This window comes from Pan troglodytes, chromosome 8, assembly GCF_028858775.2.
Source record: "Pan troglodytes isolate AG18354 chromosome 8, NHGRI_mPanTro3-v2.0_pri, whole genome shotgun sequence".
In the NCBI taxonomy this organism is placed as follows: Eukaryota; Metazoa; Chordata; class Mammalia; order Primates; family Hominidae; genus Pan; species Pan troglodytes.
The window spans coordinates 105,219,888-105,238,337 of NC_072406.2; the positions used below are offsets into that span (position 1 = coordinate 105,219,888).

At 34.7% G+C, this 18,450-nt stretch overlaps 1 protein-coding gene across 36 annotated transcripts in view; it reads left to right on the forward strand.

Annotated features, from left to right (window-relative positions):
• The window catches only part of EXOC6 (exocyst complex component 6), a 254,843-nt gene that overhangs the window by 179,840 nt on the left and 56,553 nt on the right, over positions 1-18,450 (forward strand). For 30 of the 36 annotated variants that reach the window (XM_054659792.2, XM_054659800.2, XM_063782004.1 and 27 more), the window contains one exon: positions 13,068-13,209. In XM_054659792.2, coding sequence (XP_054515767.2) covers positions 13,068-13,209 — 142 coding nt within the window. Of the gene's footprint in view, positions 1-3,174; positions 3,313-7,621; positions 7,851-13,067; positions 13,210-14,839; positions 14,978-15,912; positions 17,853-18,450 lie in introns of those variants that run through there. The other 6 variants (XM_054659793.2, XM_063782003.1, XM_063782018.1 and 3 more) reach the window with 4 other exon arrangements.

The following is an 18,450-nucleotide window of genomic DNA, read 5'->3' on the forward strand; positions in this document are numbered from 1 at the left end:
GCATAGCTGTTACCCTGGGACTTTCGTTCCTTGCTCTCCTGTGGTAGGAACTGTTTCTTGGATCCCAGGCTTCTTGTTTTTTTGTTTTGTTTTGTTTTGTTGTTGTTTTTTAAAAATTACTTTACCAGTCGGTTTTGCTGAATTCCCGTAAAACTTCAGTAACTTTAATAACTTTCCCACAAAAGGGAAGTATACTATTTAAGTCCTTGCATATTAGAAAATGTCTTCTGTCTTCATGCTTGATTGATAGTTTGGCTGGTTATATAATTATAGGTTGATTAGCTTTTTCTGTGTACTTTCATTGCATTTCTTCATTGTCTTCTGGCATCCAGGTTTTAGTATCTGTTTTAAAATTTGAATTCTTCAGCCTGGGCAACGTGGCGAAACCCTGTCTCTACAAAAAATACAAAAAATCAGCCAGGTGTGGTGGCACACACCTGTAGTCCCAGCTACTTGGGAGGCTAAGGTGGGAGGATCGCTTGAGCCCAGGAAGTCTAGGCTGCAGTGAGCCATGATTGCATCACTGCACTCCAGCCTGGGCAACAGAGCAAGACCTTGTCTCAAAAACAAAACAAAACAAAACAAAACCTGAATTCTAAGAAATATCAAGAGAATGTATTCCCTTTCCTTCTTCTCCCTCTTCCTCCTTTTGCCCCATCCCCCTCTGCTCTCCTGTGCTCCCCTTTACTTCTCCCTGCATCAGGAGCCTCAGCTCTCCCCAAAATATTCTTTCATTAGGGTAATTGCCTGTGCTCTCTGGCCCTCTGGGTGGGGGATCATTGGTACAATTGTTTCAGAAATCTTCAGTTATTTTCCCTGTTTTCCATCCCGTTTCTCATTTTTATCCTCATTCATACCTGCAACTCTGGACTTCTAATGCACAGCTGGCTCCAAGCTCTACTGTACTACTTCTCTGTTAGCATATAACGGGCAGTGGCTTTCTTTTCTCTGTTTCATCTGCTTTCTGTCTTGCAGAAAGCACCCGTTCATGAATTCCCACATACACCTTCATTTTTTTCTGCTGTTGAAAACATTTTATTCTTTTTTGAAGTTCTATACTTTTTATTTTACTTGTATCTCAGGATACGAGTAAACATTAACTTAGTCTGCCATCTTGATTCTGAACAACTTGCTTCCTTCTCCTAGAAGATTAGATCATCTCTAAAGTCCCTGTATATAATATTGTATGTTTGTAAGCATCATTCTTTCAGACAAATGTAACGTTTCAATCCAAATGTTGATTTATTTATTCTGACACCTCATGTCCTCTTTTAGCTCTGCACTTTTCTGCCCTTTATTTTTTGGTTCACACTTTTTTCTAAGTATATGGGTTCAGATGGCCTTTTACATGATTGAAAACTATAAAGGAAAAAGGTAGTAGTCAACAGTACAATCATGGCTTTAATAACCCTTTATTTTATGTGACACCAAAAAGAATTGAAAAATACAAGGATTGCAATTTTTAAATTATGGCGTAGGCAGCTTTGAATACATTTATGTGTTTTCCTTATCATGAAAATATAACCATATATTGTATATATATATATATCCTTAAAAATTGTTTTTTCTTACTTGAATGTTAATTTTTAAAAATTTATAACGGCAATGAATAATGTTGATGTGATTTATTGAATCTAATTCATGTAAAAATGATATATTGTGAACTGTGATACTTTCATTATCACATCCTGTGACATACATGGTAGTTATATGTTGAATGTTGTTGACTGACTTTTATTGACTAGGTTACTAAATTTTGTCTGAATTTCATCTTAACTTTGTGGCCTTTGTATCTCCTAAGACATCTTTATATACACTTTGAAAGATTAAAGATTATGGAAAATATAGTTGAATAAAATGACTATGATGGTGGGATAATTTTACTAATGCAAATAAAATTTATTCGAAGTTAATCTAGAAAAAAGTTAGTGTTTATCTAGGGTCTATTCCAGTCTTCCAGAAGAGTTCTTTGTCTGGTTAACACAACTGCTGTCCCAGTGCCTACTAGGGTTAATTAGGTTGACCAGCCTGGCTAGTGAGTATCTGCTTCTTCCATTTCTGCTTGTGGTTTCTCCTTTACTCATTATGTATTTGGTGAAGAGGGCAGCTTCCCATATGGAGGGGGACCTTCAGTCTAGGCAATACTGGAAGTTCAGCTTCCACTAATACATAAATTCTGGTTTCATTGACCTAATATAATAAAGTTAAATCCACATATCTGGGTAAATATCTTTTTCTTAAAAAAAAAAAAAAGTACTTGAATACCATATATTTTATTATTAAAATTTGAAAAGTAAATTAGGTAATTTAAAAAATTAAATAGTACTTTAAGGATATTTTAATTAATTCTTATTATTTATGGAATTAATGTGTAATTAATCCTTAATGCTTTTAAGGAATAAGCCAGTACCTTATGATTAGTACAGAACTACGGCAGGGGCATATATGTATTTAAATTGAGACCAGTGATTTAGTTTTTACTTTGACTTGCTGTTCACTCCTTAGGGGAGACAAAACATTTAAATAATTAGCTGTAAAATAATTTAGTGTGCCATCTTTCCTCGAGTAATTTATTTAAGCTGTATTAGCAGATTATGTGAAGAAGTAGACTTATCCTAAGCATCTTCAGAATAATATATTCTCTATAATTTTGTCATTTTTGAAGAAATTGACATTTCTTTCTGTATGAAAATCATCTGTGGGAAGAGCTTCTTGTTAAATATTTAGGTTCCAGTGCTTGGCCCTAGACCTAACTGAACTAAAATTTTTGAAGCTTAACAAGCTGCATTTGTTGCTTAATATTTGAGAATCACTGCTCTGTAGCACAGAACCTTGTCAAAAAACTGATGTGTTCTAAATTTGCTTATTCAGTAGACATAAGTGCTAAAGCTCTTGGTTTTTTAATTCTGACTAGACAACTTGATGAGAGAGACAAAAGTATGGAGGAGGATTTGTCTGATTAGTATGGATGTAAAAACTCATGCCTAAATCTTCAAAATAAAAAATTATGGTCACATTTATGTGATAGATGAATGCCTCTAAATTAGCAACAAACACAGAAAGAACTTGCTTGTTTTAGAGTATATTCCCTTTTGCTACTTTAAACACTGATTCTGCTGTGATTAGAATACATTTTCCTTTTTTATTTGATTGCCTTGCTGACTTCCTTCTCAGACTAACAACAATGATCATGCAGCCATGTCGGTAAGTAGATATAAACTAAAGCTAGCATGTAAATTAGAAAATAATGAACTTCCTGCAGGCTTATTTTTCTCTGCTTAGGTATTTAAATTAAAGGCTAATTACTTTGGCAACATCCTTGATAAATTTTTAGTTTTGTGGAAACCTAAATTTGAAGGTAATATTAGTTGTTTGTGAAGCAGTCAAGATTCTCTGAGACTAGATTGTAAAAGCACTGCACTCACCTCAAATGCATCTTAATATTAAGGTGCATTTGGAAACTTCTCTGTGGTCTTTCCTCATCTGTAAAATGAGGTATGTGGCAACATATACCCTACAGATTTTTGTGAGCTTAAATGAAATAGTATACCTAAAATGTTTAGAAAAGTGCTTGGCATATAATAAATACTCAAAAAATATTAGTTGTTATCGTTACTTGTTTCAAAGATGGTTTATGCTTTTCCTGAATGCTTTTTCTCTACCACCCTGATCCCAAACTGCACTCGTAGAAGTCTAACCCAGTGCATGACCCAGTGTGATTCATGACCCAGTGCAGGTATTTCTTTCTCATCCCAGCTCAGTATTGGTCTTCTGAATTGCCTTAGCTCTTACCTTTTTTATGGCTTAATCGTATTTTGCTTTTTTTCCATATTTGTCTTTTTCACCTTTACTTGTGAGCTCTTGACACAATAAGAACTAACAAGTATTCTTTGAATGTATAAATATTGAAAATTCTTCTTAGGGAAAAACAAAATCTTATCTAGCATTTGAAATGCAAGTGTTCCTAACCTATATCCTCTTCTTTCTGTTCTTATTCCTGTTACTGAAGTTCAAGTTTTGATTAGTGTAATTGTCTTCTAATTGGTCTCTACCAACAGTGTCTCCTTACTTCAGTCCATCCTATATACCAGTGCTAGATTATTCTTTCTGAAGCACAGTCTAATTTTATTTCCCTATTCAGAAACATCAGGGGTTCTTGATTATCTATTGAATTAAGTAGAAATTCCACAGGCTAGCAAAAAGAAAATTATCTCAGCCTCTTTCCACATATATTTCTGAGGCCGGACACGGTGGCTCATGCCTGTAATCCCAACATATTGGGAGGCCGAGGCAGGTGGATCACTTGAGGCCAGGAGTTCAAGATCACTGCTGACATGACAAAACCCCATCTCTACAAAAAATACACACACACACACACACACACACACACACACACACACACACGCATTTCTGACCATTACTAAACATGTGCATCCAAACTGGCATATTCATTGTGTCTTGGATCTATCTTGGATTTTCTGCCTTAGCTTTATTTATAACTGTAAAAATCCTGGATCTCTTCCCAAAGACATTCTAATGCAACCTCTTTCACAAAGCCTTTGCTGATTCCACTTAACTGCATGTGGATACTTTGTCTTGCTTTTATGGTCCTGTTTTTATTTTATACTACTGCTGTTTGTAGACTTGCCTTCTTTTCCTTATTGTAGAACTTACACCTCTTATGTCAGGAACTACATCTATTCATCTTTGTATATTTGGTAACACTTAACACAGTGTCTTACACAAAGTAGTTGCTTGATAAGTGTTTTTTTAAGTAAATATGAAAGAGTGAAGAAATGGACAACATGAAGGTCATTTTCTTGTTTGTATAAAGCGTATAAAAGTATACTGCCTAAAAAATCAATTTCCAAATTGAAATTTGTCAAATAGAGAATACTTTCTAGTTTTGAAGTGAAGGTGCAATCTATTATTCTCAGGCAGAAACTTGGAAAATATCTGTATGAGAGTTATTTAGTAAAGATGATACCAGTACTGATTAGAAATATTTGTATTTATACTTTACTCATTTCTTGCACACCTCAGTGAAGGAAAAATACAGTAACTAAAACCACAGCTCTCTAGACTCAACTGTAAATTTAGTAGTGATCAAAACAAAAGACCCTTTAGCACCAGAATAACTGTTGCAAATTCCCAACATTAAGGAGAAATACTTTGTCCTGTTGAAGACACAGACCCTTAGGCTTTCATTTGCCCTTTTTACTCACTCAATATAATAATCATTGAGTGCTTATTAAGCTTGCTAACAGACTTCCTGCTGATGAACCATATAATTCAACATACAGAAGTGATATTCAGAAGTAAAACTGACCGGCCATCCAAAAACTCAAATTGTTATTGTCAGTTTAACGAGGCAGGGGCAGATATTGGGATCAGTTTTAGATAAATTTGCATTAGAGATTTTGAAAGTTTGGCACTTGAATATCGAGTATTTTCAAAAAGTTCTTTATGTTGTAGTTATTTCTGTGGGAATCAAAGTGGTATTTCTATGACATATTTTGATATCCATTTTTATATTATATCCATTGTTATGAGTTAATTCCAAGTATACAAAAATCAACATGAACAAACCATTGACAATATAATATATCCCTGTATTGGAAAGAGTTAAAAAAACTTTGAGACAAAATATTTGAAAAATTTGGAAATAGTCAAGGTCCACTCTTTGAAATAGAAGTTTTATTCTTATTAAGCTTTTTCTTAATGTTATAAAACAGTTGATTTTCACTACTAGATGTTAATTTTTAAAAATCTTGCTTCTTAGTTGAAAATGAACATATTTGTATTTCGTAACTTTAATCCTTTTAGACATTTACTAAGTTGTCTAAGTTAGCCAAGTGCTGGCTAATCTTGGTGAGAAATTTAATTTCATAAATTATAAGTCTTAAGTTTGTATATAGCATAGCATACTTAAATATTTTCCTGATGTCAAACATTGCAGAAAACAATATTTTGAATTGCCCTCGGTCAGGGCTTAGTTGGAAGTAGTAGTAATGAAAGGGCTTTTAAAAGGAAACAACACGAGAGTTTTAGTAGGAACCCAGTGGATTAGGAAAGAACTATATAAAATGCAATTGAAGCTGTAGACCTTAATGAGAGTTACTTCATTCATGTTAACTAACAGAAGAAAGCAAAGCCACGTTGTGTTAGGAAGGTTGAGACTGTTTTCCTGTGTTTTTTTTCTATTTTAAGTTCCAGGGTACATGTGCAGGATGTGCAGGTTTGTTATATAAGTAAACATGTGCCATGGTGGTTTATTGCTCCTGTCAACCCATCACCTAGGTATTAAGCCCAGCATGCATTATCTGTTTATCCCAATGCTCTCCCTCCCCCAACCCCAGGGAGGTTGAGACTTTGACTGCACTCAGTCTCTGAGTCATTTTTTCCCCCATCATAACCCGTTTCACAGAACATGTTATTCAAATGTGTGCCTCAGCAAATGAAGTTCTGCTTGTACTAGACTCTGAGAGTCAATATCAAGAATTGAAACCTAAATACAAATTCATGAGTGACAAAGACCTACTTTGTGCTATCTTTTTGTATATGGCTGTTTATAATAGTCTGCCACCTACATGTATGAAAGGGAAGCCAGTTTGCTTGAGTGACATTTGTCCACTTTACTAATTAATGATTATATGTAAACCACTTCTGTTGTCTAACCCGTTAGTGATTCTGGCAACTTTTTTTTTTTTTCCCAAGACAGAGTCTGGCCGGGTGTGGTGCCTCACACCTGTAATCCCAGCACTTTGGCAGGCTGAGGTGGGCGGATTATGAGGTCAGGAGTTTGAGACCAGCCTGGCCAATATGGTGACACCCCGTCTCTACCAAAAATACAAATATTAGCCGGGCATGGTCCCTCATGCCTGTAGTCACAGCTACTGGGGAGGCTGTGGCATAAGAATCGCTTGAACCTGGGAGGCGGAGGTTGCAGTGAGCTGAAATGGTGCCACTGCACTCCAGCCTGGGTGACAGAGTGAGACTCCATCTCAAAAAAAAAAAAAACAAAAGTTAGGGTGAATTTGGCAATATCATGGGACTGCCATGGCAGAAGCAGTGCTACTTGTAGAAAGCTAAAAATTTGGATACCGCATGCCTTCTAAGGCCATACTCAAAAGATTGTTTAACAAACAAAAAGACTGCCAAAGTTTGATAAGCCCTATGATTGGGATAGGGGAAGTTTTGAGGGAAGTAAAAATACGCCATGTATTATGCAGTCCTGTGGTTTTCCCAGTTCAGGAAAAAATTTTTCAACTTTAAGATGATCATGTTCTATTTCTCTCTCTCTCTCTCTCTCTCTCTGTATGTGTGTGTGTCTTAAGAGTAGACATTTCTGTTACTGTCTCATACCCTTATGATTGGTAATTGTTGGAAGGAGAACAACCTCAGAGGGGAGAATGGGAATTTATAGTTGACTGTGGGATTGTGGTTAACTGATGTGTCCCAATTCATTCTTTCAGGGCTGGAAGTAGTTAGAGATGGACAGAAATAGAGTATAAGAGGAATATAGAGTGTAAAGAGGTATTTGGGGGAATGTTGTGGGTGTTAAAATGAGTATATTTTGATCTATGAATTTTAGAGCATAATTTCAAAAATTTGTCTTCAGGTGGGCCGATCCCCTGGGGTCAGGAGTTCAAGACCAGCCTGGCCAACATGGTGAAACCCTGTCTCTACAAAAATACAAAAATTAGCCGGGCATGATGGCAGATGCCTGTAATCCCAGCTACTTGGGAGCCTGAGGCATGAGAATTGCTTGAACCTGGGAGGTGGAGGTTGCGTGAGCCGAGATCCTTCCATTGCTCTCCAGCCTGGGTGAAAGATCAAGACTCTGTCTCAAAAAAAAAAAAAAAAAAAAAAAAAAAAAAAAAAAAAAAAAAAAAAATTTGTCTTCAAGGTAGTATTAATGTTATTTGAACTCACTAAGGGAATTCATCTTGATATTTAAACCTTTATAACATATCTATTCTATATTATTGAGAATCAGACATTTCAGTGTTATGTGCAGTGTTCAGCCAGAAAATGAATTAAAACTGATCTTACTAGGTACAGAAATTCTTGTGCATTTGTGAAATAATCTTGGGGAAAGTTTCATATTCTATGTTTTAGGTATCTTTTTCCTGATTTCATAACAGTATTTACATTTGAACAAGATGTTTCATATAGTAAAACTCTAGATTAGTGGTTCTTATATAAAATGGAGGAGTAACAGATTTCTTGAATTAAAATACCTGTTTTTCAACTATACCTCTTTTTTAATATTTCAATTAACTATTTATAATTTTTAATTTTAGTGTTTCCACCTGATGAAATACCTCATTCTTTCAGTATGTGTATTTTAAAATTTAAATTTAAAATTTAAAAGAGCTACAATTTATAACATTTTAAAATACACATACTCTTTAGGAGAGCTACAATTTATAACCTTTTAAAATACACATACCGAAATGAAATTAAATTCATTAATTTATGAATTTATTCATTAATTCATTCATTAATGAATTAAAAATTTAATTCATTAAAATACTTCCCTTCTTTTGCTTCTGAAAAAGACTGTTTCGTAGTCTCGTAACTGAAATTTATGTAGCAAACGATGATAGTGAGTTTGTATAAAATGATAATATTTTACTGCGTTAATTTAGGTAACTTTAAAAAGCCATACAGAATCAGAATTAATGAAGTCACTTATCAGTGTTAGGTTTAATATCCAAATTGACCATGATTTTATTTCGGTTTTCCTTTTTTCTTTGACAAGAGTTAGACTTTTTAAACAAAACCTTTTATCAATGTAAAGAATAATATGTTGTACAATATATTTGAGTCTGTGTATTTCTTTTTACTTAAGTAAAAAAGTAGTTTATTGTACAAAGTTAACCTTTTGTGGGAATATAAATAAAGAAAAATGGACTCTCCTGGAATCATTAAGGATGAGTAGACCAATACGGAAAGAATGTGATTTCAAGAGCACATTTTAACATTAAATGTACTTGAGAGAATGAAAGCAGCATTGTAAAGTGCTTTCAAATAATTACTGTTGAAATCAAACCTTTTTTTAATAGACCTTTGAAATAAGAAAATGGTAGGACACAAATGAAAACTTCAAATGAAAATTTAAATGGGCCAAATTAGTTTTTAAGTGTTCTACATTTCTCTTACAATTATATTAGAGTAGATCATGAAAACATTACTTTGAAAACAAACCAGTTTTGAGCCATAATCTAATAAACTATGTTGTGTTTTTACCTTGTTATTTTATGATATTTCACAGGAAACGGAGTGTCTTTAGCCTAATCTATGATAGTAAATTATTTTGGAAATTTGTCTTGACATACAAGCAGATGTGTTTTCTTAATTCCTTTTAAACTGAGGGTTGGTGGTTTGTGGTTTATTGTTCCTGTGATTGGCATTAAAAGCCTTATTTCACAGCTTGCAGTAAGGGACTATTGGGTAAAGAGTGGCTGTGTTCCACAAACTAAATTCAAAAAGTGTCAATCAAGGTCTCACATAGGTTACTTAGAGAATGAGTTTTCTTACTGATTTCACCAAATGTCGCCTCATGCTGTCTTTGATTGGCACAGCCTGGCAGGGAGGATGGATGAATCTGTCACCGGCTGGTTAATTGTGTTACTGGTCTCAGTCTGACATCAGGTCTTTGACTCTTAAGTGGCTCAATACAAAACAAATTAGCAGATTGTAGTCATATTTCTCATTCTATATGCTTTGACTTTGTTGAATGCAGTCCATAAATCATATTGACTGACACACAAGTAAATGATGAAAGCTGTTTTTGAGACATGAATCTAGAAAGCAGCACTGTGAAGGTGCCATGGAAGGATGCATATGGTTGACCCTTTGGGAATTTCCTAGGAGCCAAATGTCTCTTTACCACAATTGTTCTTAGAAGAAAAGCTTTTCGGTAATGCAAAAAGGATCTAATATGTCAGCAGATTCTCTTTTACAAGTTCCTTTGAAATATAAGAAGTTTGTCTAAGGGTTTTCTCTCTTTGCAAGTTGTTTTCAGCCAAATGTTAGAGCAGGGTAAAAAAGTAGTTAACTTTAAAAGCTTAGCAGGTGTTTTTACTTATTTATTGAACTTTGTAAAGAGAGGGAAAATGTTGGTAATAGTTGCAATTAATTTTTCAGATGAGGGCAAGAGAAACTTTGAGGTGCTTGAAATTTATTAAATGTGCTGTGTTTTCTCAGTCACTTCACTTAATTATTTTGGCTTTTTTTGTTAATAATGTTAAAAACTAGAGCGTCTCTAATGAAAAGGGCTAGTTTTTAAAAGATCATTGTAAAAGTACTCAGACTATTTTTATTCTAGAAAATGATATATTATTAAAGGCATCAATAATAATAATAATAATAATAGTGTTCAGAAGATTATACCAGTGTGCCAATGGCTATAGACATTAAAAATAAATTTTCAAATATATTTTCGGGTGTGTAAATTTTTGGAGTGTTAACATTTCTATCTAAAAATATGTAGTACATGAAGTTTAAGAATAGTTGTATACATTTTATAGTTACAAAGTAGACATTTAAAAAATATCGTATAATCTTATGGAATATAACTTTAAAAAATTTTAAAGAATCTGAACTTTTGATATTGTGAACTTAAATTTTGAGCTATGTATTTCATCTGAAGATTTATAAAATATTTTATAAATATTTTAATCTTCTATCTTTGAGAACAATAAGCCTGGATTTAGTATGCCTAATCAAAAGAAATTCAATGTTAGGATTTTAGTATTACGCATGATATTTAAATAAAGAGCTAAATTTGTGTGTGTGTACGTATGTGTGCATGTGTGTTTTCATTACTTATTTCCACCAGGTTTCTGGAATAGCCAGTGTCTACTCTTACCATCTTACTTTCAGCTCCAGTGCTATTGCTATGTAATCATTTGTAGTGTCTGAACCCATGTTAAATTTTAAAAGTTTACATAAAATAATACCACTTATATTGTACAGTGTGTTTGCTTATGAAATTAATTTAATAGTAATTTTCTGGCAATTTATTAATCAGCTTTTGCAGTTAGTACATAATAGTGGCAGCATGCATAGGACATGGAGCTGATTTGATGGAGAAGCACATTAAACTAAAATGCACTAGTTGTTCCATTAGGTCAAAATGACATTTCCATTAAGTATTCTGAAGCCTATTACATTGTAATTAAATGACATGCCATTGATTTCTCCTTTCTCTGCTTCCCCACTTCTCATTCATATTGATATTATTCTGCTTGGGGAATGGAGCTGCATGTCTCCCAGACTAATTCCTCTTGAGTTTGGGGGATCTTGAATCATGCTGGGTTTTGCATTGTTTGTTACATTCCTTTTTGGCAGTTCATCAGTATCTGTCAAATATATTGTTTGCATCGGCTTTTATCTCTTAAGTTTTCGATTGAGAAATTGACATTCCGTTTCACATATGCAGTTTTTCACTGTGCATAGTGTCTAAATGCAAAAAACTCATTCAAAAAGTTGTTTCTAGTCTGACTTTTAATGTGTGATTTAACAAATGTTGTAATAAGCATCTTGAAAATGTATTTATGTTCTTTATTACCTTTCTCACAAATCAACCCTATGTAATATGTTTTTGTACTAATATATTGTAACATTTCTGTTTGGGGGATTTTGGTCATGATTTTGTAGCTTTCTGGCCTTTGAGATAAGTAGGAAAAATATAATTATCAAATATGACTGGGTAAATATTTGTTAATGCAAATGAGGCAAAACATGGCATGTCTTCCAAAAGTAATTATTTCTGATGATATTCATAGATCTTTGAATCCTATCATAGTAGTCATTCCATCACGAAATCACATGATTGTCAGTTGAAGGTAGCCATCCTAGGAGCAGTATTACGCAGGAGAACTTTACCTAAAAGAGTTTTTATAATATTTTAAACCTCTAGTTGAAATGCAAAACCTGTTTAAAAAAATAATTTATCTTTGGGAGGCCAAGGCGGGCGGGTCACAAGGTCAGATCGAGACCATCCTGGCTAACATGGTGAAACTCTGTCTCTACTAAAAACACAAAAAATTAGCCAGGTGTGGTGGTGGGCACCTGTAGTCCCAGCTACTTGGGAGGCTGAGGCAGGAGAATGGTGTGAACCCAGGAGGCAGAGCTTGCAGTGAGCCGAGATTGCGCCAGCCCTGGCCACAGAGTGAGACTCTGTCTCAAAAAAAAAAAAAATTAATTTACACTAAAAGTGATGTAGTTTTGTGAGTCAGCTGTGTAATGCAGAGGCTAAACATTTAAAAAGGCCATTTTTAAGAAAACAATTTAGGCCATCAGTGAAAGTTCATGTAGAGTTTTAGGAGATTATTATAGTAGGAAATATTTTTTAATGATGTATATTATACTGAAAGAAAACCACAAGTATTCAACCACATACTTCCAACCTACCAGATGATTTAAAAACTGAATTTCTAAAGCTAAATGCACATCTGTAGATAATCTTGAAGTCATATTGGTAGACAAACCTTTTTTTTTCTGCCAGTGATTGAAGCTATGCTATAGACTAATGTTCTGATTAGAAGTAAGGACTTACGATTCAGAGGGTATTTTGAATTTTAGCTGTAATTTAAATAGCAATAATAGTAAATTATACTGTTAACTTCCGTTATTCTGACTTGGTTAATTAGCTAAAGGAGAGATTAAGGAGCATTATATGGATAAAATGTTCTGTCAGTATGACTTATTTTATGTCATAAGTGTCATTTTAATATGCATTTCTAAAGTGCTTTCAGTATTTCGAGAGATCTGAAATAATAGTTTTTAACTGGTATTTTAATTTTCCTTTGTGCAGTTAGAGCTTTAATGATATTTATATCCTGAGAAAGCCAAGTAAACTAAGAATATTAATGTTAATTTCTATGATATAAAGGTATAACCACTCAGAATACAGAAACAGGAAGGAAAGTAACCACTATTGTACCAAGCATAAGCAACAAAAAGAATGCCAGGTGTATGATTTTTCTGATTCTTTATGATGTATTTCTATGTGTGTTTATTTGTTTGATTTTTGGTTTGATTGTTTTAAACAGGGGAAAGTTGCTCAGACAGCTTGCATGTCAGCCTGCCAGCATCTGTCAACATCCTTAATGCAGATGCTACTGGACAGTGAGTTAAAACAAATAAGCATGGGAGCTGTTCAGCAGTTTAACTTAGATGTCATACAGTGTGAATGTAAGTACTATATTGGTTTATTCTTATGTATTACTAGGAATCTATGCTTAAATTATATGAAAAAATGTATTTAGCAGGATAGTTCAGAAAGGAGGGAGAAGGCCTGGTTCAGCTAAACTTTTAGCAGCCTTAGGAGTAGGGCTAACTTCCTGAAACAGGAAGATAAAAATATCTCAGCTTCACATTTAGGGCCTCTAGAGAGAGGCACTGAAGTGGCATTCCAGATTGGGATATTTAAAAACATGATTCATTTTCCCCATTATTCCTTGTCTGGTCATTCTTGCCTTTTTCTAGGACTCCCCTAATGTTTGTCATAAATGAATGAAATGATTCTGTCATTCTTACTTGCCCTGTAAGTAACTTTTTAGATACTTGCTAGAAGAATAAGCTCAGGACCTTGCATTCCAAATGAAATTTCTGAATTTTTGTTTCTCCTTTCCTTAGATTTCACAAGGCTTTAGTATTGCCATTGTTTTTCACTTTATTTTTTTTTAGGTAACAAGGCTAGCAGATTCCATAATCTAATGTTGACGTTAGTCAATCAGCTTCAAAACTGGATATGCTATTTGGTCATTAGCCTTGTTACATGTGCTTTTGGATATGGGTTTTATCAACCTTCAAATTATAATTCTTTAAGTACAAGATATGAGTATATGTGAGCAATTTTCAAGCAGTGCTTTCAAATAAGTGGTACACTGATTAAACAATGAAAATCCCTGGTTGACAATTCTATCAGGCACCACAGTTGATAAATTGAAAATCAGTGGGGCACAAGAAGGATTATAAAATATTTGTCTGAGGAAAAATTTGCAATAATGTATTCTTTGTGAAGGACATTAAAAAAATTAAATGTCAGCAGTTTGCAACTGAAGCAGAAATGACTGATTTTTTTCAACAGATATCAAATAGTTTGTGCCCACTCTGTATAAGGCATTGTGCTAGGAAAAACATCATTAATATTATAGAAAATAATTAGATAGGCTCTTTGGACAAGATCAATTGTCTGTTGCACACCACACACACACACACACACACACACACACACACACACAATCCAAAGTTTCTAAAAACCTACCCATTTATTTAAAAAAAAAGAAATGTTTATTTAGAAAACAAAAGAAAAATGGTTTTTTTCCTAGGGAAGAGAAAGATTAATTTTCTTTTCCCAGAAAGCATTTTTAATTTTCTCTAATTAGAAAACCTTTATTATATTTCTTTCTCAAAGTAAAGCTATTGTTTGACAAATATTTATTTATATATTTATGTTTTAGTTTTTTGAGACAGAGTCTCACTCTGTCACCCAGGCTGGAGTGCAGTGGCACAGTCTCAGCTCACTGCAACCTCTGCCTTCTGGATTCAAGCGATTCTTGTGCCTCAGCCTCCCAAGTAGCTGGGATACAGGTGTGTGCCAACACGCTCAGCTAATTTTTGTATTTTTAGTAGAGACGGGCTTTTGCCACATTGGTCAGGCTGGTCGCAAACTCCTGGCCTCAAGTGATCTGCCCACCTCAGCCTCCCAAAGTGCTGGGATTATAGGCATGAGCTACCCTTGGCCTATTTTGTATTTACAACAATATCCCAAAGAAACACTTTTTTTTTTTTACAAGTTTTTTTTTTTTTTAAATTACAGATGAGGTGTAGCTGTGTTGCCCAGACTGGTCTCAAACTCCTGGCCTCAAGTCATCCTCCTGCCTTGGCATCCCAAAATGCTGGAATTAGAGGCGTGAGCTACTGTGCCTGGCCATTTTTATAAGCTTTTAAGCTGAAAGTAATTTTTATTCCCATTCCACAAATACTTTGAAACTGGTTTCTTAAGTTTCTTTAAAAGTTGTCTTATGAGATCATTCCAGTATGACATTGTCTGTGTAAATATCTTATATAAGCATTGCTCAAGACATTTTCATGTTACAGTAGTCCCTCTTAGCCACAGTTTTGCTTTCTGCAGTTTTTGTTACCTGCTGTATAGTACATTAAGACATTTTGTGTGTGAGAGAAAGATACCACATTTGCATAACTTTCATTACAGTATATTGTCGTATGTCCTCTATTTTATTATTTTTGTTGTTAATCTCTTATTGTGCCTAATTTTTTTTTTTTTTTTTTTTTTGAGGCAGAGTCTCGCTGTGTCTCCCAGGCTGGAGTGCAGTGGCACAATCTTGGCTCACTGCACCTCTGCCTCCTGGGTTCCAGCAATTCTCCCGCCTCAGCCTCCTGAGTAGCTGAGACTATAGGTGCCCGCCACCAGGCCCGGCTAATTTTTTGTATTTTTGATAGAGACGGGGTTTCAACATATTGGCCAGGCTGGTCTCAAACTCCTAACCTCAGGTGATCCACCTGCCTCGGCCTCCCAAAGTGCTGGGATTACAGGCATGAACCACCGTGCCTAGCCCTGTGCCTAATTTTTAAGTTAAGCTTTATCATAGGTATATATGTATGTATGTGAAAAAACATAATTAATATAACGTTCATTACTATCTGCAGTTTCAGGCATCCATTGGGGGTCTTGGAACATATCCCCCATGGGTAAGAGGGGATTACTGTATTACATCTTTAGTATGGCTTCAAAATAACTAAACGATTAAACTACCTTTTTGGCATTTGATGTGTCTTCTAAATTAAATTTATTGCTCAAAGATGGAAATTACTGTTTGATTAGACAAGTTCAGTTGTCTAAATCTTCTCCCTATTCTCTTACCTCTCTAGCCTATTGACATTTGGAGAAAGGCCCAAACACCCTGGAATCTTTGCCTCACTATCCTGCCATAGGATAGTTTCCACTTTCAGATACTCCTTTGGGCAGAGTTACTAGAGGCTCCTTTTAAAACTCTGATGTTTTCTTTAAGAGCTAGTCTCTTGGAAGAGACCAAGAAAGGTCCTGAGTATGAGCTATAACTCAAAAAAGCCTGGGGCCATTTGCAAGAGGGGTAAACCCTAGCCTGATGGGGGTTAAGGTCCTGGCACTGTAGATATGAAAAGGGAGAGACCGGGACTCCAAAGACAAACCACGGAAGACAACTCGGATTCCTTTAAGATTTTGCCTATGGTTGGCTCTACTTCTTAATACTTCTGTATTACCTTAATCATTACTTCTGAATACAGTAACATGCATTTACTACTGATGGGACAAAAAAAATTGATTAAAAATTTTTGTGTTTATTTCACTATCTCTGGTGTTCTATTTTCCAAAAGACATCTTTTTACTTAAGTAATATAGCATGGATAAAGAAGTCTTTCTGGTGCAAAAGAACCATCCACCCCTCAACTTCTGACTTTCAGTGATTGATATATAAATCGTTTAAAAAATGAAACTTAGCTTTCTCTAATAAATATGTTAAAAGAATTTTAAAAATAAGTTTTCATGTTAAGTATTCTTGTTTAAATCTGGAGGAAAGTAGTTCTTTAAATATACAAAGCTTATTCTCAATTTTAATGTAGTATGTATGCTTTCTGCATATTGGGGCAGGGAAAGGAGAAGAAAGGGAGGCAAGAAGAAAAATCTGGCTAGGTAGTAGAAAGGCTAGAGTGCCTGGTAAGTCTGTGAAGAGAAAAGGTCAGGATACCATGGAAATCAACTGGAATATGAAGAAGAGGAAAGGCAGGTAGTTCAGATGGGGAATCCTAGAAGCTAAAAGATCATTGAGTTTCTTCACACACCTGTTAATAACATAGACATGCTCACACACTCCTCCATCTTGAAATCCTTTCTATAATAAACCTGCCAAGTAATTGTCCAGCCATTCCTTGAACATCCAATTTGGGAGATTAAATACTCTTCAGAAAATACATTTCCATACAATACATCACTCTGTCAATCTCTCACACTGAACTGAAACCACTTTCTCTCTAAATTTCTCTTAATAGACCTAGTTATACCTTAGGGTTAGAGTCACCACCAGTCTATATTGTGTTTTTGTGCAAATTAGAAAAGGTGTTCTCAGTAAAAGGAAAAAGCCCTCTAGAGCTGCCTGCCCCCTTTATCTGAATTAGAGAAAGTTACTATTTTCCCATCTGGACTTGGCCCCTACGAAGGCACATAGCTTATCAAATAAAACATTAGCTGGATTTAGCTCTCTCCTTCCCATTTTTCTCCTCAGTTGGGCACCTGTGTACAGAAAGCAGCCTGACAACTATATCTGAAGTTTGGCTTAGGGTCACACAGGAAAAAACAAATCCTTATCCACAAGCCAGTTACATGAAAACAGCTCTTACATCTCTCTAAATCTTCTGAAGGCCAGACATCAATAATTCCTTATTCTTATTCTTCTTATGTGATATAGTTTTAGATCCAAAAATCTTCTCTGAACAAACTGGTTTAACTATCTTCTCTTTCATATCTGATACCCCAGATTAAATATAGAGATACTCAGGTGTACAGAACAAGTATAATTATGTAGCTTTGCTATCAAATACATTGTTTCATATTCTATAATTGATTAATAAAGCCAAAACTGTTAAACCTTTTTCAGTAGCTAGAATATACTTCCAAATCATTGAAGCTACAGGATTCTATTATCTCTGTGTATTCCTCCCCCCCTTTTTTGGTGATTGCTAAGCTCTGTTTTTCTTATCCTATATATATGTGGTTGGTTTTTATTTTAGAATTTTAAGGTTATCCCTAATAAATTTTGAGATGTGTTCCATAACTAGCCTGTTGAGATCTTTTTATATCAAAAGTTAATATCTGTGGATTTGTAATAATTCTTTCTACATATTTAACAAAGTCATTAGCAAAATATTGAACAAAACCTGTTATTCATATCCTTAGATACAGAACATCAATATCCTGAGATACAGTACATCATCAAAATGTGGTCCCCAAATGAGCAGCAATAGCATCATGTGGGAGCTTGTTAGAAATGCAAATTCTTGGGCCCCACCTGCTGAATTGGGAACTCTGGGGATGGGGCCAGCAATTTGCTTGAATAGACCCTCCAGTTGATTCTGTTGCATGATAAAGTTTGAGAACCGCGGTATTACATGGACCTCTCCTTTGTATCTATTTAGGTCAATTATTCAGAACCTTATGAGTACCTTAAGATTTCTCAGCCAGTTGCTAATCCTCTGATTGAATCTAACTCACAGTTTGGCATCTTGCTTCATGTTATGAGCAGCTTCTGTCAGAAGCCTTGCTAGCATGAAGAGTTAATAACAGCAATTGAATTTTCCTTATCTACCAGTCTAATTACCCTTTCAAATAAGAAAATGACATTACTCGGATTCGTCATAAATCCGTATTGACTC